General features: G+C 48.7%; 1 protein-coding gene across 1 annotated transcript in view; it reads right to left on the reverse strand.

The window, feature by feature from the left end:
• Positions 1–21,627, reverse strand: part of Sfi1 (SFI1 centrin binding protein) — a 64,210-nt gene that overhangs the window by 4,973 nt on the left and 37,610 nt on the right. The window contains exons 9-23 of the mRNA XM_032915932.1: positions 20,940–21,096; positions 17,117–17,278; positions 14,763–14,833; positions 13,514–13,606; positions 12,813–12,910; positions 10,854–10,920; positions 7,767–7,897; positions 6,864–6,945; positions 6,443–6,621; positions 5,854–5,929; positions 5,286–5,381; positions 4,875–4,951; positions 3,852–3,954; positions 2,254–2,350; positions 64–224 (exon numbers count right to left, since the gene is read on the reverse strand). Coding sequence (XP_032771823.1) covers positions 64–224; positions 2,254–2,350; positions 3,852–3,954; positions 4,875–4,951; positions 5,286–5,381; positions 5,854–5,929; positions 6,443–6,621; positions 6,864–6,945; positions 7,767–7,897; positions 10,854–10,920; positions 12,813–12,910; positions 13,514–13,606; positions 14,763–14,833; positions 17,117–17,278; positions 20,940–21,096 — 1,650 coding nt within the window. The remainder of the gene's footprint in view (positions 1–63; positions 225–2,253; positions 2,351–3,851; positions 3,955–4,874; positions 4,952–5,285; positions 5,382–5,853; positions 5,930–6,442; positions 6,622–6,863; positions 6,946–7,766; positions 7,898–10,853; positions 10,921–12,812; positions 12,911–13,513; positions 13,607–14,762; positions 14,834–17,116; positions 17,279–20,939; positions 21,097–21,627) is intronic.

A 21,627-nucleotide genomic window follows, 5' to 3' on the forward strand; every position in this document is an offset into this window, starting at 1 on the left:
CAGGTGCCTGCTCACTACCCCAGACTCATGCAGAGCCTGGAGAGCTGCCACCACGGGTCTCACCTTTTTCCTGACACACCACAGATGGTACGCCTTCCACCTGACCATTGCTCCCGCTAGCAGCTGCCGGCGGTGATGCTGAGCCGCCTGTTGCAGCTGAAGTGTCTGCTGAGCCTCCCTGTGCCTGCAGACCTGCCACCGCTGAAGCCAGGTCCGGAGACGACCTGAGGCAGATGGAACCCGCTGACGACTATGCAGGATTTCCACTCATTAAGTGGCTTTGTGGCAAGGAAGGCTTAGACAATGGAGAGGTTATGTGTTGAGACAGTCAACCTTTTATGAGAAAAAAATACCCCAGGGTCCATGGCCACTGTGGAAGGCCTGGGGCCTGGGAATGCCTAACGCAGGCTCCGGAGAAGGCAGCAGTCACGAGCCTTATCTTGGATGGTCTCCACCAGCCATTTCACATCTTAGATGCAGCTTTAAGTGTACCTATCTCCCTAGCTACCACGACAGCAGCATCATCGCTAAGTAACAACTTAACAGGAAGGTACTGAAGTAGAGGAGAACAAAATGCAGTTACGGAACCCACGCCCGCCTGAGACATGTACAGAACGCCCCACACCTGATGCTCTGGAGCACGTTGGAAGAGGGAAAGGAAAGATCCTAAGAACCCGAAGATCAGGGAGTTTGCCGTGGATGTGTCTCCTAGTAATGTCAGACGCCGTCAACATAACTGCCCAAATAAGGACGACACCAATGGACATGCCACAGACGGGGGAAGGCCCGGGCCGCAGCTCTACACAAAGAACTCCTTAGGAAACTAAGACCTGCGGAGAGTGGGAGAAAGTCTCCCAGGAAGGCGCTGAGCAATTGGTTCTCCACCCCTGAGAGCTCAGCCCTGAGAACATGTGAGTGGCACCACACTGATGAGCAGGATAACAACAACGAGAACAGAGGTCAGCGTTTGAAAGAGCAGAAGCAGTTTGTGGGGAGGAGAGGGAGGGAGCAATGATGTAATCTTACGAAGAAAGAATGGGAGAGACAGAGGAAGGGTGCTCAGTGTTGCTAGGCTGCCCTCGGGCTCCTTGCCCCAGCATGCCTCCTTCCTGCCTTCCAAGTGCTGGGCCTACAAGCCTGCGCTTTGTAAAGTCCATTCCTGAGTCTAACGGTCTGCCCCACAGCTCTAGAAAGGTGCAGCAGAAATCCTGAGGTCTAATATCAGACAGGACGATGAGCACAAGCTTTAAACCCAGCACTCAGAAGGCAGAGGCAGATGCATTTCTGTGAGTTGGTGGCCAGCCTGGTCTACATAGTGAGTTCTAGGACAGTCAGGACTATAGAGAGACCCCCATCTCAAAAACAAATAAAACAAGAAAGGTACCAAACCACAATGCTACTTCCATCCCTCCCACGGACGGTATTTTAGGCTTAGCCCCCTAAATTCCTCGTCCCAAGGACATACCCTGTGCCACTACCCCCTTTAAGAAAAGTCCTTCAGAGATGGCCCTGTCGATGCTTCTACTGCTCATTCCTTTGCTCATAGCAAAACCAGCATTTCAAGCTTCACAGACTAAGAATGAACAGTTCTTCAGAAACTTTCTGGGCGTCCAGCACAAGAAAGGGGCTACTGAGGCACGCACCCCACCTAGTAGACTGCATAGCCACCTTGTCATCCCTGCTTCCTGCACCAGTTAGACCTCAGCTATTCTGTACTGATGGCTGTTGAGGGCCAGCCTCAAAGACAAGTACTGCATTCTGAGCAACTCAGGTGTGATGTGGATAATATTATTTAAAAGTTTAATTAAGGGGGTGGGGATTTGGCTCAGTGGAAGAGCGCTGGCCAAGGAAACACAAGGCCCTGGGTTCGATCCCCAGCCCCGGGAAAAAAAAAAAAAAAAAAAAAAAAGAAAAAAAAGTTTACTTAATAATTGTATAATATATATTATACAAATATATCATATAATTATATATATATATGTATATGTGTACACAAACACACACACATACATACATCACCAAGGAAGACCAGGGAGGGCGACAACCAGAAGCTAGAAGAGCCCGGGAAGGGTTCTTCTCCAGAGCCTCTGGCCTCTGACGCTGAGAGACATGAGTTCTTGTTTGAAGCCTGCTGGCCATGGGAGCATCAGGGAATGAGCACTCATGGGCAGATCCCATAGAGCACACGGAACCTCAGGAAGTCCTGCGTCACAGCACACTCCTCCCGTCACTGTCCCCACAGACCTCTCTTACCCCTGTCCAGTGCTTTCCGGGCCTCCCTGAGGGCAGCTGCCTCCTTTTGTCGGTAATATATCTTCACTGACGTAACCTCCCGCCACTGGACCAGGACCTGTGGACGGGCAGGAAAAGACAGTGGTCATTTCATAATTTGATATCAAGGACACACTGTGACCAATGCTGGGTCCTCTGGGGGAAAGACCTGAGGGGTTAACAGTTGGCTCTCAAGCACATCTAGGAAGTAGCCAGCCATCTGGTCCCTTAAAGGGAAGTCTGACAACTCAAGACACTGGGACTTCCCTATCAGGAGGATTTAAACTTCACACTGTGCCCTAAGAAATGAAGTTGTTACATAGATTATACTCCAGTGTTTTGGTTTTCAAGGCAGGGTTTCTCTGTGCAGCCCTGGCTCTCTGTCCTGGAACTCACTCTGTAGACCAGGTTGGCTTCAGATTCACAGAGATCCACTTGCCTCTGCCTCCTGAGTGCTGGAATTAAAGGCACCACCACCACCTGGAGTATCTTTTCTTACACAGGAAACGTAGTAACAAAACCCTTTCTGGGGAGTGTGAGGTGGTGGGCACTTTAACCCCAGACCTTGGGTAGCAAAGACAAATAGATTTCTGTGAGTTTGAGGCCAGCCTGATCTACACAGTGAGTTCCAGTCTAGTCTGAGCTACATAGTAAGACCATATCTCAAAAGCAAAAACAAAACTCTTTGTGTGGGGTGTGTGCATGTATGTGTGTGTGTGTGTATGTGTGCACATGTGTATGGCTGTAGAGGACCCAAAAATCCAATGTCTTCCTCAGTCACTCTCCATTCCTTCCCTAAGACAAGGTCTCTGAGGCTGAGGCTTCCTGTTCTGGCTGACTAGCTGGCCGTGAGTTCCCATGATCCTCTCTTACTCTGACTCTAACTCCAGGACAGGAGTTACAGACGCATGCAGTTGTAGTGATGAGAACATGCCTCTGTTCTACCTCAGGTTTGGGAATGTGCGGCTGCTTCGGGCCGTCTGCAGCAGCTGACATGCTCTAGCCTCATCTCTAGCAGGGGTGTGGTTTGCAGCTGCAGATCCCGTGACGTGTGGAATTCTGGGAACTTTTGGAAGGGCATATAAATGCTAGAGCCCTAATAGGCAGTTGGTGGTTGCTGGTCATTCAGGGAGGTTGGTTGTAGTTTGTTAGTAGTTGTGCTCAAAGAAGAAACAAAAGGAAAGAAATGAGCTTCATATATCCAGACAAGGAACCGAGGTGGTCTCGGTCATTTCAAAATAGATAACCAAGGACTTTTTGGGAGGCCCCATGCGTCCTAGCAAGCCTCGGAGCCATGCAGTCTGAGAGCCAGTGGGTAGGATCTGCACAGTCTTCCAGCAAGGATTCCGAATCTCAGCAGCCCCCTTGCTTTATCTGAGTTCAGTGCTGCACATGTGTGGAAACACTGGTTCTGGTAAGAACTAGTTTGTTCCTGTCTGACACATTTGAATGAACAGTGATTCCTATCTCAGCACAAACAGAAAAGCCTACAGACGTGCGTGTGAAAGACGGTTACCCACCCACTGTGGAAGGTCCCTGCTAAGTGCCCCAAGCTCCCTGGAAACCAGTTTGTACCTCACCTTGGAGCACAGAGTCCTGTTGTAGTGGACTCTAGCCTGAGAGGTTTTTTTGGCCCCATCCAAACGGGCCATGGTGTTTTCTCTCCAGCGATGTAACACCCACCTGCAAAGACATGAGTCAGGTGAGGAGAGTGACCGCAGTGTGAATGGGCCTGGGAGGCCTCTGTGAAACACACTTCCCCATGCCTGAGTAAGGACTCTGTGCCTCATGACGCTCAAGTTTGCCTACGCCTAACAACAGATGCTGAGTGTCTGGTCTGAGCCAGGTACTAGCCGGGACCAGGTGGCCACCACTGAGTCCTCAGTAGGTACACGATAAAGAGAGCACAGCTGTAACCAGACGATGACACTTCAGGTGATTCACAGTGAGATAAGAGGGGCATGAACCCCAGCGCCTACTTGCTCTCTCGTTCTAGACTGTCTGAAGGACTGGATGGTGCCTTGTGGGAACTTCAGAGGAGTGATGGTGTAAAGTCCACAAGGGCCACGGCCTACACAGTCAGAACAGCCTGTGCTGAACAAGTACAAAGGGGGAGGGGGCAGGAGAGTCCAACTGGGAAAGATGAGTTCAGAACTCGGATTATAAGGAGTGGGGTGGGATGAGAGTTACAGACGGTCCTAGAGGGGCAGACGGTCTGGGACGGACAGTTGGGAGCTGACAGAGAGACTGCAGACTGCAGACAGGAATGGGATGAAATAGTGTACCAGGAGGTACAGAAGGTTAGGGGTGAAGCATGGAGGAAAAAAGGCTCAGAGCTCGACAAACGGGCTCCTGTGTGGGTCTCTGGTGAGGGGTCCGTATGGGAGTGCCTTCCAGGTTACCTGCTCAGGGCAGATCAAGACATGCTGAGGTGAGCCAGAAGATGAGAGGCTTACTGAGGGAAAGCCAGAGTCGAACACTTAAGCAGCAGGAGGCACTGAGGCCACTATCTGCAAGGCCTGAGGCAGGACTGCCCCACCCACCCATACCTGATTCTGGAGGTCTTTCCTAAGCCTGAGAGATCCAAGGCACTCAGGACTCACCACAGCAGCTGCCTGTTGTGCTGTCTTTCCCTGGCTGCAACCTCCTGAAGAACACTCCTCATCCTCTCCTGGTAAACCTGTGGGAGATGAGGACTGGAGGCCGCCCCGTACAAGTAGGCCTCAGAGGTGTGTTTACCACAGTGGCTGCCATGCCCAGAGCTATCACAGTGGGAAGAGGTTGAAGGACTCCATTCCAAGGCTGGCACCCATCACCAATATAATGTCCCATAAGGCCCAGCTCCTGGACTCTTAGAAACCAGATTTCAAGGAAGCCTGGCACCCCAGGTAGCACTTTCCGGGGTACCTGATGTTTAGAGCCTTGTCGGATCACTCTGGGAAGGAATGGAAATGCGTCCAGAAGCCTCCCCTGCCCCGAAGTGAGGAGACCCAGAAGAAAGAACTGGCTCCTACCAGCCACTTCTGCAGAGCCCTGTGGAGCAGGGTGCGCTGGCTGTGCAGGGCTGCACGCTTCAGCTTTTGCTGCTCCTCCATCCTCAGAGCTAGGCCCTGTGCACAGGAAAGAGGGGGTGGGACTGTGGGCCCAGGCCAGTGGGAGCTCACGGCGGCAGTGCCTCTGAGTTCTCATTCTGTGAGTGAGCTCACATACGGGGAATACACTGAGTCTCACTCTCATCTACAAATACACACACACACACACACACACACACACCCCTCCTAGGGCTTGGTGGGTGAGCAAGGAGCTGACAGGAAATGCTGGACAGGAGTTGGCTTCAATGTTACACCCTTAGTAGAGTTTCTGTGAGTGGCCAGACCAGGAACGTTCCAGTCAGTAAGTTCAGGTAATTAACAGCCTCGCACACAAAGGACCTTGAGCCGCTACAGTGGGCAGTGCCTCACTGTAGCCCTTGTCCAGAGGCATATATATGGAGGTAACCATCTGTCTGCTCTGAGTCACGCAGACAAACAGCTCCACCTGTCCAAAAGCCACACTCAGGCTGTGCCCATGCCAAAGCCTTACCTCCCTCCACTTGCTCCAGGCCCAACACAGGAGCCGTACTGAGTGGAAGTGTGAAGCCTGTGCCCTGCCCATCCTCCTGTGGAGAAACAGGAGAAGCTCAGCAGGCGCTAGACTCCAAGTTCTGAGCCTCAGAACTCCCCTTTGTAGCCCCGGACCCTCATCCTCACTGAGCTCTGGGAGTGACGGGTTCTCTGAAGAACTGTCTGATGATCTGGGTCTCTCCCAAGAAACACAGAGATTCAAAATTGTTCCTCATGGCTTCAAGGCTGGACATCTCTGCACCAGACACATGGGCTGCATGCACTCCGCCATTGAAGCCTTCTTGTTCTGGTTAAAATTGTCATAACCTGCCCACTAATAAGTGTCTAGCCACCTGATAATGGGCTCATTAGTCTAGGCCTTGCCACTAACCACATGGGTCCCAGGGAGGAAGCACGGTGCAGCCGAGTTTCAGAGCATCAGAGTCCAAAGATAGATTCAAGGTCCTGTCCCCCATTTAAGTTGACTCTCCAGGACACATCCGGCCCAACCTGACACAACACAACGCCATAGTGGGCACTTGGAGCTCTGGAGTAGAAATGCCACTCACTCCATCCTAAATCCTTGGGTGCTTTCCCTCCAGATGCAGAAAGCCCTCCTGAGCAGCCCGCTGTGGTGGTGGGCAATGGCCATGGCTTGCCGCTGTCGCTCCTGGTGACACGCCGCTGCTCGCTGGTGCCACACGAACCAGAACCTACGCAAGAGCTGCTGCTCTGCCTGCAGCATAGCCTGAGGCAGGGTGGGAGGAAACAGATCAGAGGCTGGAGGAGGCTGTGTCCAGCCGAGAGATGCTTCTCCAGCAGCTGCCCGCAAACCCACTGACGTTAGCTACAATGTCTAGCCTCTCTCAGGCTCCTGGCCTGCAGGGTGGACCGGGTTTGTGTAACTTTCTGAGGAGCACCCCAGGGCAAGTGCATACAGTGGATCCCCCCCGCCCCACACCAGGGACCCCCTCAAAGAAAGCTACTCACCATTCTCTCAGCCAAGCGGATTTCTCGATGCTGAGACACCTTCTGCCTCCAGAGAGCAAATACTTGCTTCTCTAATGCCTCTCTAAATACACACAAACAAGAAAAACTGACTAGAAGCCAAGCATTTCCAACGGAAGACATTTTTTACTTTATTTTTTAGTTTTTCTGTGTAGCATTTGGCTGACCTGGAACTTACTTTGTAGACTGCACTGGCCTCAAACTCAAGGAGATCCAACTGCCTCTGCCTTCTAAGAGCTAGGATTAAAGATGGGCGCTTTTACCACCCTGTGGCTCCTTGGCCTTTCTAACTCTGTGGGTGACCATTGTTCTAAGACATTGGTTCTCAGCCTTCCTAATGCTGCAACCCTCTAATATAGTTCCCATGTTATGGTGATCACCCCAATTATAAAATTACTTTTATTGCTATTTCATAATTGTAATCTTGCTACTTCTATGAAACATAATGTAGATATTTTTGTTTTCAAATGGCCTAAGGTGACTCCTGTGAAAAGGTCACACACCCCACAGGTTGAGGACTGCTGTGCTAAGACTTGAGAAGACCATGTCTTACAGAACAAGAACACAGCATTTTAGGGAAATCACACAATGTGAGCTCCATCAAAGCTCTCATTACAACACTAACAGGAAATTGTACTCAGGAAAGAAGAACAGAGCATAAAACACAATCTGTTCTGAAAACACTTGCCAAAAGGATGGCCGAAGTGTCCCAGGGGAAGGTGTGGCTAATTTTTCTGTTCCATGAGATCAAAAGGCCCTCATTACTGAAAACCCAGAGGACCGGGGACTGGGGACTGGGAAACAGTGTCACAAAGCCAGGGCATTCCAAAGTCACCAGAGCTACATCAGAGCTGTATGTTCCACACACGGAGCTGCACAGCAGACCTGTGAAAACGCACTGCTCTGGTGTGGAGGGTCCGTCTCTGCTGGTGCCATCGCCAGACTCTGTACCACGTGTAGAAGGCAGCAGGCAGTGCTCGCTGCTGAAAATGACCGAGTGCTCTGGCCTGCAGTGACTGAAGCAAAACAACAAATGACCTCCGGGAGTGTCAGAGGCACACTTACTTCTCTTCTGACAGAAGATTGCTTCTCATACAAATAGGAACAGGAAAAAAAAAAAAAAGAAAGAAAGAAACAAGTAGGAACAGAATGAAATGTTATGTTTGATCTTTGCCCATCTGCTATGTTAAAGATGTACCATGAGGGGCTGGAGAGATGGCTCAGCGGTTAAGAGCACTGACTGCTCTTCCTGAGGTCCTGAGTTCAAATCCCAGCAACCACATGGTGGCTCACAACCATCTGCCATGGGATTTGATGCCCTCTTCTGGTGTGTCTGAAGACAGCTACAATATACTTACAAATAAATCTTAAAAAAAAAAAAGTCTAATGAACTCACAAACTTAACTTTCCAATTTATAACAAGTAGATATTTTACCATTCCACATGTTACTTTTGCTTCTTTGTTCTCTCTATATTGTCCTGGCTGTCCTAGAACTCACTCTGTAGACCAGGTTGCCTCAAACTCAGAAATCTGCCTGCCTCTGCCCCCGCAACTGTTGGGACTAACGGTGTGCACCACAATGCCTGGCCTCATTACTTTTTAAAAGAAACTCACGATGAATAACCTTTTGTTTCCCTAAAACAGAGAACTGTGCTCCCGATACAGCTACATGGACAGGTGACATTTAAGGTGTTTTTAGCAAAAGACTTTTGCAAAGTAGTGGCCAGGGAAGCTCCTGCTGCTCTCTGACTTGTTTCTCCTCCAGGAGCAGGCTGAGCTAGAGGCAAGCAGAGTAAGAGAGACCTGAGCTAGCCGTTCCCACCTGTGCCATCCTGAGAACTCTTTTCCTCTTTTTGGTTTGTTTTCGTGAAACAGGGATCCATGTGGCCTAGGATGGCCTCATACTCACTAAACAGCCAAGAATGACCTTGAACTACTCACTAATCCTCACGTCTCCACGTCACAGGCACTAGGATGACAGGCAAGCAGGCTCTCTTTTTCAAACTACATTTTTGTTTTTGTTTTCATGAGACAAGATGTTATGTAGCCCAGGCTGGCCTGGAACCTGCTGTGTATCTGAGGATAACCTTGAACTTCTTATCCTCTGTCTCTACCTCCTCAGTGCTAGGATGGTGGGTGTGAACCAGCACACCTGGTTACTGTTTTTGAGGTAGTCTCACAATGCAGCCCAAATTAGTCTGAACCTCACTATTAAGACTGGCCTTGAACTTGCAGCAATCCTACCTGTGCCTCTGGGGTGCTGGTATTAGAGGTGTGTGCCATCTCACCCAGCTTCCAGATAACCAACCAGAAACATTCCCATGTGGTCAAGGACAATTCAGCCATGAGTCAGTAGCAGCTTCTGCTGGGCACTGTGCTGGGCTGAGACAGGCATGCCAGGCCCTTAAGAAGCAACAGGCTGGTCAGGTGTGATTATGCTCTCCTTTAAACCCGTCCTCGGGAAATGCTCTCCACTATATTCAAATCACCAAAAATGGGAACTTTAAAAGTTATTGCAGGGCTGGAGAGATGGCTCAGCGGTTAAGAGCACTGACTGCTCTTCCAGAGGTCCTGAGTTCAATTCCCAGCAACCACATGGTGGCTCACAACCATCTGTAATGAGATCTGGTGCCCTCTTCTGGCCTGCAGTCACATATGCAGGCAGAATGCTGTACATAAAATAAATAAATAAAACTTAAAAAAAAAAAAAAAGAAAAGTTATTGCAGAAGCTGGGCTGTGTTAGTGCATGCCTTTAATCCCAGCACTCGGGAGGCAGAAGCAGGTAGACTGCTGCTTTCCAGTCCAGCCTGATCTACAGACCGAGTTGGAAGACAGCCAGGGCTATACAGAGAAGCAAACAAACGAACGAATGAACGAAGCAGCAGCTACAGGCTACCTGAAAAGTCAGCACACAACCGTATGCTAATGTTGTTAATCGCACAGGCTGTGACAGGCAAGGGCGGAGGGAGCCCCTACACTGACAAGGCCATGGGCTACAGAGTTACATGGGGCAGACACTCAGAACACTCAGGAGTGGCTAGCAGCTGCGGGGCGGCCTGGAGACAGAGACAGCTTAGGCAGAGTCTGTGCCTAGCTCCAAACTCCCACTCTATCCCACAGTCAGACTGTGGCAGCAGATGACGTCCATGTAGCAAAGAGGGCAGCCAAAACAACTGAGGGAAGTTTGGTCTGTGCCAAGGACGGCCAAACATGGGCACTTTCCATGAAGGTATCATCAAATGAACCAACCTCCCTATTAAATCTCAATCTGGTCAATGTCTTCTACTTAAGGGCCTAAAGAGACGACTCAGCTGTTAAGAGCGGTTCCTGCTCTTCCGGGGTTGTGAACAAGCAACTCTAAACCACTAAGTGGCCTCTGTGGACACTTGTATATGACACACACACACACACACACACACACACCCCTGCACACATCTCTCTCACATGCACACATAGATGAATTTTTTAAAAAGCCTTCATCACTTAGCATTCCAGATACCTGTGCCCAATTGTCAGAAGTGACCTGTAAGTCACACTTCCCTGCCACCCTGGCATGAGGCTGGGGGCACAGGAGTTCTTTTTTGTGTCACAGCTGTACCATCAACACAGGCACAGGGTGTAAGGCAAAGGCAGTGTGTGGTAAGTATCTCTTCAGGGGCAGCTGTGGTGGGACACTCGCATAATCCCAGCACTTTGGGGCTTGAGACAGGAAGGGGAGGGGCATCTCAGAAAACAACGGGCCTGAGTATGGACCCAACAGGCTGGGAAGAGCCCATCTTTCCCATCAGCACCTCAGTTCTCCTATCAATGAAGGACTGGGGTTGTACAGACTCCAACACCAGTGAGGGCTGAAGGACAGAACCTCTAGCCCAGAACCAGACCTGCTGCACAGGCCTTCCCCATGCATCTTCCCAAAGCCAGTGAATGCCACTAACAGACGGTGAGCGGTCTGCTCCAATATGCCCCGTACCTGCAGGCATCTTCTCTTGTGCACATGCTGTAGCCACACCCTGACACACTTGCGTAGGACCGTCATCCTGGAACAAAACACAGAAAACCAAAGGACTGCGTACTGATACTGCCAGGCTTCACGCTGTAAGATTTTATCGTGTTTTTAAGCACCTGTATCTGGGTACAGTTGAGGGTTCAGCGCACCCCATGGACTTAACTTTCAACATTTCCTTGGGGTCTGATTGGTTGGTTAGTTATGTTTGCAGGGCACAGGTGCTAAGCAAGTGGCCTACCACTGAGCTACACTCCGACGCTTGACAAGTCACTTGGAAAGTGAGTAGAGCACCAACCACAGTACGTCTGGGACTTAAGACAGGCAATGTCCGACCTTGGAGTTATGGCCAAACCCCAGGGCTGATCTCCCTTCCATGCAATGATACCAGATGTGAGAATAAAATGCTTGATTTTGTAAACAAGGACGTAGAATAGAGGCAGACCTTGATAACTCTCAATTGAATTTTCTTTCTTTTTCAATTTTATGTGTCTAAGTATTCGCCTGCATGTATGTGTGTGCCGGGATATCTAGTGTCCACAGAGGGCATTGGGTCCTCTGGAACTGGAGTTTAGATGGTTGCTAGTTACTCTGTGGGTTCTGGGAACTGAATTGGGGACAGCCTCTGAAAGAGAAATCTGTGTTCCTCAGTGCTGAGCCATCTCTCCAGCCCAAAATATTAGGATTCTTATTGGCTCATTAAAAATGTGCTCTGAAGCTGGGGAGGTGGTTTGGTGGGGGAATGCCTGTGAGAAGCACTGGGCTGGACAATCAATCAATCAATCATAAAATGTAAAACACTCTAAAAATGGGCACTAGCTGCAGATTACACTGGTGACACCCTGAGCTGAGGAAGGAAGGAGTCAAGACATTATTTAATATACGAACTGGGCTCTGGCTTGGAAGTAGAGGGCCTATAAAATTTTCATTTTATACTTTCTTTTTATATATTGTTAATTTCGATATTTCATGTATTTAACAGGACGACTAGCTCTAAACAATCAAGGACATTCCCTATTTCCTGATAGACTGAGCCCCAAATGTCTTCCTAACCTGTCCCTTTAACATTTACATTTCACAGGGTCCTTTTTCTTTTTATCTTTTGCTAAGCACTTGCTGCTGCACTCTGCCACCAGGCACACACACCGAAGGCTTGCAGAAGGGAGGCAGTGGCAGTGACCACATAGGCTCATCCAGTGGTAGTCAAGACTCGCTACAAATGGCAACATTTCACCCACCTCCCCTCACCCTGCCAAAAGCAAACTTAGGAGCCATTATGAATAGTGTGGCTTTCATCAAGATAAGGCCCTTACAGTTTTTTGTCTGCTTGCTTGTTTTCTGTGTTTTATTCCAGGTGACAGTCCTGTGTGCAAGCATGCCAGGGCACAGTATGGTATGTGCACGAGAGAATGCCAGGGCACAGTATGGTATGTGCACGAGAGAATGCCAGGGCACAGTATGGTATGTGCACGAGAGAATGCCAGGGCACAGTATGGTATGTGCACGAGAGAATGGGCACAGTATGGTATGTGCACGAGAGAATGCCAGGGCACAGTATGGTATGTGCACGAGAGAATGCCAGGGCACAGTATGGTATGTGCACGAGAGAATGCCAGGGCACAGTATGGTATATGCACGAGAGAATGCCAGGGCACAGTATGGTATATGCACGAGAGAATGCCAGGGCACAGTATGGTATGTGCACGAGAGAAGATGCCTATATACACAGGTCTCACGGTGCCTCCCTGGCTGTTCTGGAGCTGGCTGTGCAGACCAGAGTATTGGGATTAAGGGCCCTGTCCACACCTGGCTAAAAGACCTTTCTAAGTCTGGCGCTAACTCGTGCCAGAGTAATTGTTCTTGGACAACCCTGCATCGAAATAACCAGGTGTCCCTACAAAGGCCAAGGCTGAAGCCAGCTCCTACCTGTAGTGGCTCTGGGCTGCAAGCAGTGAGGGGGGCTGTACCCTCTCCTCCCTCTGTTCAACTCGAGACTGCCAGAGGTTCCAGAACCTATGGAGCAGCTTCAGAAAGACAAGAGGAAAACTGAGTTTATCACGCTAAGAGAGAGGCCTCTCGGTGTAAGCGCTGACACCAGCTCACTGTGAGTAGATCACTATACCATGCTCTGGTTACTGTGCACTTAACCATTGAGGAAAGACAATCCACACTCAGAAATAAAACCAGTGAAGAGAGCAGTTGCCACTGATCAACACACCATTGAGAAACTGACTACAGCAGAAACCTAAAACAACACACACAGGCTTTCTACTACACAGGGTTTGTACTATCTAGCAATACCCTGGTTCAAGTCAGTCCCTAACATCTAAGTCAAGTATTGGGTTTTTTTTTAGCAAACTGGAGTAAGGTGGGGTGAGTAGGGAGAACCAAAAAAGGCTGAAACAAACTTCTCTATCAGTAGGTACAGACTAACGAAGAAAACAGGCAGTGTTTGTTATCTTGGAGTCTAAAATCTAAATGAAGTACCGTGCATAGTAGTGCACACCTGTAATTCCAGGACTCGAGGACCATGAATTCAATACCAGCCCAGACAGTACAGTGAGCTCGAGGCCAGCCTGAGCTAGCCATACAGCAAAGCCCTGTTTGGGAGGGCGGGGGACTCTTACTGTAGTATCACGCAGCTGGTGAGCAAGGCTCTTTCTCATTCGCTTTAGTTGGGCCCGGGTCACGTTGTCTTTGAAGGCTCTAAAACAAGAATGCTACACAGAGAAAGGACAGGAGGGGTTGGTTAGAAAGGTGCATTAGGATCTGTAGAAGTGGATCTGTAGAAGTATGAACAAGGAAGCATCACTGGAAGCCAGTGTTATTCAGGGCTGCTCCAGGTCTCTGCAGTTCTCTACCATGTTCCTAATAAAAGCTAGCTTAAGTCTCTCAGTAACACTGGCTTCACAGGAAAACACAATGTCGCCTCTAACTAGACCCATATAAGAATTCTAAAAGGTTAAATATTGGCTGGGCAGGGTGATACATGCCTCTAATCCCAGAGTTGGGAACCACTTAAGACTTAATGTATATATACATTTACGTAATTATAAAAGTGGTTTTCAAGAATGAACTCAGGTGAATCTGAGGTGGTTGGTATTCATTGTCACCTTGTCAGAATCTATAATTATCTGGGGGATGGGCATCTGTCCCTGCCTATGGAGGACTGTCTACCTCGTATTAACTTACATGGGAGGACCAGCCTCACTCCTGGCTGGGACCCAGGCCTGTGTAAGTAAAGAAGGGGGCTGACCAGTTGTTTCAAGCTCCTGCGGCCCTGACAGACTTCAACCTGTTTAAATGAATTCTTTTCACTTCAGAGTCACTTGTACTGGGACATTTTATCAAAGCAAAAGCAAAAGACACCAGGATAGAATCCTCAGGACCACGTTCGCAACTCGGTCACCAATTGCATACATACTATGTAAGCAAGTGCCAGGGAGAAGAGGTTAGACAGAGCTAAGGGGTTTTTACACTGTGTTCTGTGGTTAGACAGAGTTACAGGTATTTAGCATGTTCTGTGGAACACCAGGGGCTCCTAAAAACCTCTGAAGACCAGCTCCTGAGGGAGGGGCAGCCCACAAAACAGGAACCAACACTCCAGACCTTGACTCAGGTTTAGGATGAAGACTTTGATCTGGGTTACACATTAGGAATCTACCACTCGAGAGGTCTACTGTAAAAATCCCAGGATCAGATCCCCTCTAAGGTTCCCTTCAACTCCAAATCTCTGAATCCACTCATTACTTTCTCAGTTTCAAAATGCGAACACAGACTACAGCTAACTCAGAACCAGCTGCGGCCAGGGGCTAGTACGGAGCAGGAGCCCTGGGCACACGCCTCCATGGCTGCCCCAGACTCTGGAACTCTTACCAGCAGGCAGTGCTGGTGGTGCTCTGCTGCTGCCTCACGCCGGGAAGCCTCTTCTTCCTGTAGCAGCATGTCTGCCAGAAGTTAAGGCCTCCACTTTAACAAGCTTCCTACCCAACACAATATAGGGCCTGGCTCTAAGCATGCCAGGCCTGCTGAGAGGGCGGACAGTCACCTCTGTCTCCTCCTGGTGACCCAGGGAAGTTCTACCAAGGAGCCAGGTCATGCCAGTCTTCTCCTGATGCCCATTTGATGCGAGGCAGAGAGTACCTGAGGTTACTCGCTATCACTTCTGTGAGCATTTGGAATCATCATCTCACAAGCAGAGCTTGCATTGTTTGGCATCACGATCCAGTCAGATGGCTGAGCTAGAAGCTTCGGTTTTCAGATCTTTTCTCATCCCACACTTGAGTACTCAGCTACTGACCCATCTCTCTGCTCTGCCCTCAGCGCTCTCTCACAGCCCACTCCTCTTGAGTTGTCCCTCACGACTGCACACAGCTGACCTCTCTGGGCAAGTCTCTCTCCTCTATCCAGGACCATCTTCTCTTTAAAATAATTCAAATGACATGTATCTCTGCGTGTGCATGTATGTGCATGGTCAACTTGCAGGACTGCGTTCTTCCTTCAAACTCAGGTGATGAGATTTGGCAGCAGGCTATCTCACTGGCCCTAGAACATCGTTCCTGAAGCATAAGTGTCAGTGCACTGATTCCAGTGAATACTCAACTCTTCGGAAGCCGTGAGTGCATCAGGATAGCGTGGGGCACAGAGAGCTCTATGACAGACCCCAGCCCACACTGACCCTCTCCTGAGCCACAGCCACCACTTTGTTTTTTTATTTGACACAAGGTATCATAACCTTGGCTGTCCAGGAACTCATTGGGTAGACAAGGCTGACCTCAAACCCAAAGAGATTTGCCCGCGTCTGTCCTGAGTGCTGAGACTCAAGGCATATGCTACCTGGCCACCACATTTTTTTACATATATAACTTTTACATATATAACTTTTTTTTAATGATCACTTTTTTTAAATTATTTTGCCTATATGTATGTCTCTGTGAGGGTATCAGAGCCCTGGATCTGGAGCTACAGACAGATGTGAGCTCCCATGTGGTTGCTGGGAATTGAACCTGGGTCTTCTGGAAGAGCAGCCAGTGTTCTTAGTTGCTGAATCATCTCTCCAGCCCGCTATTAACATATTCTTGAACATTAGTTTTCTCATCAATAAGCCTGTGTGAGTTACCCAGTCTATGCCAGAAGAACCTGAGGTCACCTGGAACTTATATTCAGCTCAGATGCTCCTTCCTTGCCTGAACCTCCTATGATGCTGAAAAAATTTTATTAAGAGAAAAAAAGGTTGGGCTGGAGAGATGGCTCAACGGTGAAGAGCACTGACTGCTCTTCCAAAGGTCCTGAGTTCAATTCCGGTGGCTCACAACCATGTGTAGTGTGATCCGATGCCCTCTTCTGGTGTATCTGAGGACAGTGACAGGGTATTCATATACTTAAAAAATAAACAGTTCTTTAAAAAATAATCTGGGGTTGGGGATTTAGCTCAGTGGTAGAGCGCTTGCCTAGGAAGCGCAAGGCCCTGGGTTCGGTCCCCAGCTCCGAAAAAAAAAAAAAATCTGAGCCAGGGTCTGGGGGGTGTGGTCGTGCCAGCCTTGCTCCTGAGTGCTGGGCACACAGGATGGTTCCCATACCAACCTCCAGCAGCAGCATCTCCCCATATTGTCAAGACCCACTTTCATACCTGTTTTCCCACTGGCCAATGACTGCTGTGAGACTTCAAGTTTCCCTCGTGTGCTGATTAGTTTTTTTCTAAGTTCGACACGGCCAGCATGATTTAGAAAGAGGGACTCTCAACTGAGAAATTGCCTCCATCCAACTGGCCTGCAGGCAAGTCTGTGGGACATTTCCTTGATTAAGGGCTCAGGTGGGAGGACCCAGACCCCTGTAAGTGGTCCCACCCCTGGGAAGGTGGTCCTGGGTTGTTTAAAGAGCAGACTGAACAAGCCTTGTAGGGCAAGCCAGCAAGGATCACTCCTCCTCTCCGAGTTGCTGCTGGTCACAGTGTTTATCACAGAAATAGAAACCTAGCTAGTGGGGTTGGGGATTTAGCTCAGTGGTAGGGCGCTTGCCTAGGAAGCGCAAGGCCCTGGGTTCGGTCCCCAGCTCCGGGGGGGAAAAAAAAAAAAAGAAACCTAGCTAGTTCAGCAAACACAAGAAACTAAGCTGAAGTTGAAATGAGTCGACCTGAATGGACAATGCAAGGATGCGTGAGAATCTAAGGCGTCCAGATCCTCACACTGAGGACACCCTGGGGGGATGGACAGGCCAGTGCCAAAGGATACAGTGCTTCCAGTGGGCAAAGGCCCTTCGCAGGACCATCTTCCTGGCCAGCTTCACCACCAGAGCCTGGTGGGCAGACAAGCTCTGCCTCCACTCCCAGGCCCACTGCCAGTCACAGAAATGTATCTGGAGCACAGTAATGCGGTGGAACTGTACAGCCATCTCTGCAACAGAGAAATAACTCTTGGGTGCTGCTCCCCAAGCAGGGAGAGGTCACAAAGGTTGCACCCTACTTACTGACAGTGAGCAGGATTCAAGATCGCTCCTACAAAGAATTCTTACTAAAGGTTTTAAGTCGACAGCGTAGTTCACTGACAGTGTGTGCTTAGAGCATGTGAGGCTCCTTTGGGTCAACCCCAAGCACAACACAAGAGTTGTCTAGATACTAGAAGGATATTGGGACTTCCTGAGTGATTCCGTCTCCAGGAAAGAGGTGTATAATTTTAGGGAAGGGTGATAGCTCATCCTGATTATCAAGTTCACACATCTGGGAAGAGGGAATTGGTTGATTGTCTCCATCAAATTGAACTGTGGCATGTCTGTGAGGCATTTTTTAAATTAGTAACGGATTGATATGGGAGACCCAATGCATTGTGGGTGGTATCCCAGTGCTATCCCTGGGAGGTGGGTCTGGCCCTTATAAGAACGGTGAGTGAGTGAGCCAGAGGGAAGGAGGCAGGCCAGGAAGCAGCACTTCTCCATGGTCTCTGCTTCAGTTACAGCCTCCAGGTCCCTGCTGACTTCCCTCAGTAATAAAAGACTGCAACCTATAAGCCAAATAAACGCTTTCTTTCTCCAAGTTGGTTTGGTCATAGCATCATCACAGCAACAGGAACCAAACCAAGAAAGGAATGTGCAATAAAAAAATCTCCTCCCTGGCCAGGCAGTGGTGGTGCAACCTTCTATCCCAGCACTCAGGAGGCAGAGGCAGGTGGATCTCTGTGAGTTTGATGCCAGCCTGGTCTACAGAGTGAGTTCTAGGATAGGCAGGGCTACACAAAGAAAAGCAAAAGATAAAATTTTCTCCCCAAGGGATGAGGCTTCTAGTTTGCTGCTGATAGTCAAGAATGTTAACTGACATTTTGAAAGATACTGTTTGGTTTCTGCCTCTACATGCCTGTTACACTGGCAAGGACCTCCTGAGCGTTCTGCCTGCTGACCCGAGCCACAGAGTACACATCTTTCCAACATCGAGCAGCTAACAGCTGCTAAACGGAGACCTCTAGATAGGCCGCAGCTTGAGGCTTGCGATTAGAGTTCATCATGCTAAACAGCCCAAAAGCCTTTGTTCCCCAGCCCTGGGCAACTGAAGAGTTGGTCTACCACCACGATGCCCAGAAGATACCAGGAACTTGCCAAGGCAGTGTTGGCTAGGAGGTAAATGGGATTCATTTGGACAAGAGCCTGAGAGTCTAACCTAGAGTCCAGTCCAGTGTTTGATTAATTTCTATGTGAACTCAATAAAGCTTGTTTACAAAAAACATCAGTGCGCATGCTCCTGAGGTGACCTGGACCAGCAGGCTGCTCTTAGTGACAGAGTCTAAGGGGGGAGGAGGCAGGAGATGAGAGGATAAAGAAAATAGAAAAGCTAGGGTCAGGAAGACTTTAATAGCCTTATTCCAAGTATACTCCTGGTTATAGAGAAGAAGAAAAAGCCCTTGGGCCAACTGATTCTAAAACCACAATAATGGGGTCTGTGAGAATCCCACAGTACCAAACTTTTCACAGAATCTGTGATATGTTAAATTTTTTCTTTCCTTTTCACTTAAAAAAATCAATATCCAAAAATTTTTAACATCACAAATTATATGCTTTTGCATAAGGGAAGACAAACTCAAATAATCCAAGAGTCTAGTGAGGGCTGGGCCGAGCCCAGACTTTCCCTGAGTCTAGGACGTACCGGAAAGGAAGACGACTTCCGATCTAAAGTCAGAACATGCTTGGCAGAAGTGGCCTGGGTCAGGGCCTTTGGGGATTGTGGCTTTGGATCCCAAGGACCCAAGTCTTCCACCTTTGTCTCTGTGTTCCTAAAACACCCTACGAGGCCTTGTACAACAGTACTTATTAGCGTCCCAATTGGCTCCACTACATGACAGTGTCTGCTGCCTCTGTCCCATTTCTCCCATGGAACTGTATACAAGATGCTTTACTTCCCAACAAGCTCACCTGGCCTGAGACTAGCTTGTGCAAGATCCCACCTGTTCTATCTTCTTTATTTTCCCATCTCCTGGCCACCTCTCACTTAGGACCTTGTCACTAAAGAACAGCCTGCTGGTCCAGGCCAAGTATCAGAAAATGGCTCACTAAGTAAAAGTAAGCATGTGACAGCATCAGGCACGGTGCCGCACACCTTCAATCCCAGCTCTCAGAAGGCAAAGGCAGGCAGATCTCTGTGAGCTCAAGGCCAGTAAGGACTACACAGTGAGACCTGTCAGCACTACATGGTAATATCCTGCCTCGAAACAAAAAACAAATACGAAAGTCGTCTACCTTATCTTTGCTTGCAGCAGCTCTCCTTCCTGTTCCTCACCCCTGAAAATGTAGACCAGGTTCACCCCACCCACTCCTGAACTCAGCTGTGAAGTTAATCTCTGCTCAAGTGCTGTTGAACTGGACAGTGATGAACAAGAGCCTTGGCTTGGTGGTCTCGCATGCTATGCTCACTGTCTAGCTACAGCTTCTAAGCCAGAACCACTTCAAGGGACACAGCCAAGCTATGTTACAGCTGGGCTGCCCAAGTTGGGGTGGCTGGATTGGGGCTGTTTGGGGGATCTCTTCACCGGTTATGACAGGAACTCTTCTCCAAAGCAACAGCTCCTCTCCTCTGTGGTTCTGTGCTTGGCCCTCTCAGAAGCCATGGGACTCTTGCCTAACGGCAACTTTTCTCATCAGCTTCAACCTGTGAAGCAGCTGTGCCCACCTCCGCATGCCACAACCTTCCTCCAGGGTCTCCTCTAACCTGTACGTTCTTTTCCCTGTACTTTCTCAGGGCATCTGGGGAAGTGGCTGGCTCAGAGTTTGACAGAAAGGAGATTAATAAATATTGTATTAATAAAAACAAAAAAAGGCAAGTCATTCTAAAAATACAAATAATCACTAAAACTAGCATTTTTTTTTCTATTCTTTTTTTTCGGAGCTGGGGACCGAACCCAGGGTCAAGCGCTCTACCACTGAGCCAAATCCCCAACTAAAACTAGCATTCTTTTTTTTTTTTTTTTTTTTTTTTTTTTTTTTGGGGCTGGGGGCCGAACCCAGGGCCTCGTGCTTCCTAGGTAAGCGCTCTACCACTGAGCTAAATCCCCAGCCCCTAAAACTAGCATTCTTGATAAAGGTGTAATACAGTGTAAAAACAAGCACAAAAAAAACTGGTAAATAACATTATACCTATCGAAATAGCCCCATTTGAAATAAAATATATGTAGTAATCACAATACATTAACACAATTTGAATTAAAGTCAGGCATGTTAATAAAAGCCAAAATGGGAGACTGAATAGCTGGCTCAGTGGTTAAGAACGTTGGTTGCTCTTCCAGAGGACCTGGGTTCAATTCCCAGCAACCATGGTGGCTCACAACCATCTGTAGTAGGGTTTCATTCCTTTTCTGGTGTGCATGAAGTCAGGACACTTATATAGAGACTATAAATGAATACATCTTAAAAACGACAGAAAAGCCAAAAGGAACTAAATGAGAACCAAGGATGATGATCTTTTTCTTGTCATCACAATTGAGGTGTAATATATTCTGTTTTCTCTTCCTGAAGGGCCACAACAATGGGAGAGCCATCTGCTCAGGCCTGGCGTGGGAGCCTAGGCTTCCAACTCACCATTCTGCCATCGCTTCACCCTGCAGATACGGAGGTATTTAAGCCAAGCCTTCAAAGTTCTCTGCTTCTGCCAGCGCTGATGGTGTCTCACAGCAGTGGCCACCTTCCTTCTCTCTCGCTGGCTAATGAGAAGCTGTTCTTGCCATCGTAGCCAAGCCTGCAAAGACCAGATCAGGAAGTCAACGTCATTCGAAGCCACACGGTAAACCTGAGCCTAGCCTGGGCTATATGAGACTCTGCCTCAAATAAGACTGGGGGGCTGAGGAGGAGTGGGGGAGGGAGGAAGACGTTACCAGTACAAAAAAAGAGAAGTTGTACAAAGTAATTTTCAAGTACACAGTGGAGTTCAAGAACGCTTCTGAACTAGAGCCAGCTGGGCTGGTGAGTAACTGAGGGAACACAGGAAATTGTTCCTAAATACACATGGGAGGAAGGAAAGATGCATGCTATGGAAGCTTAGAGAACGATGAGATGAATCAAATGGAGTGAGCACTGATGTCGACGGCTGCTCTGATTTAAATTTCAATGACACTTCAGTGCAAACATGGGTCATAAAAATGTTGTTCTGAAAAAAGGAATAATGAGAAGACTGGAGAGATAGCTCAATGGTTACTACTCTTGGAGTGGACCCAGGTTAAGTTCCTAGCAGCCACAAGGTAATTCAAAGATATCTGTAAGTCCAGTTCTA

Source organism: Rattus rattus, chromosome 11 (assembly GCF_011064425.1).
Source record: "Rattus rattus isolate New Zealand chromosome 11, Rrattus_CSIRO_v1, whole genome shotgun sequence".
NCBI lineage: Eukaryota > Metazoa > Chordata > Mammalia > Rodentia > Muridae > Rattus > Rattus rattus.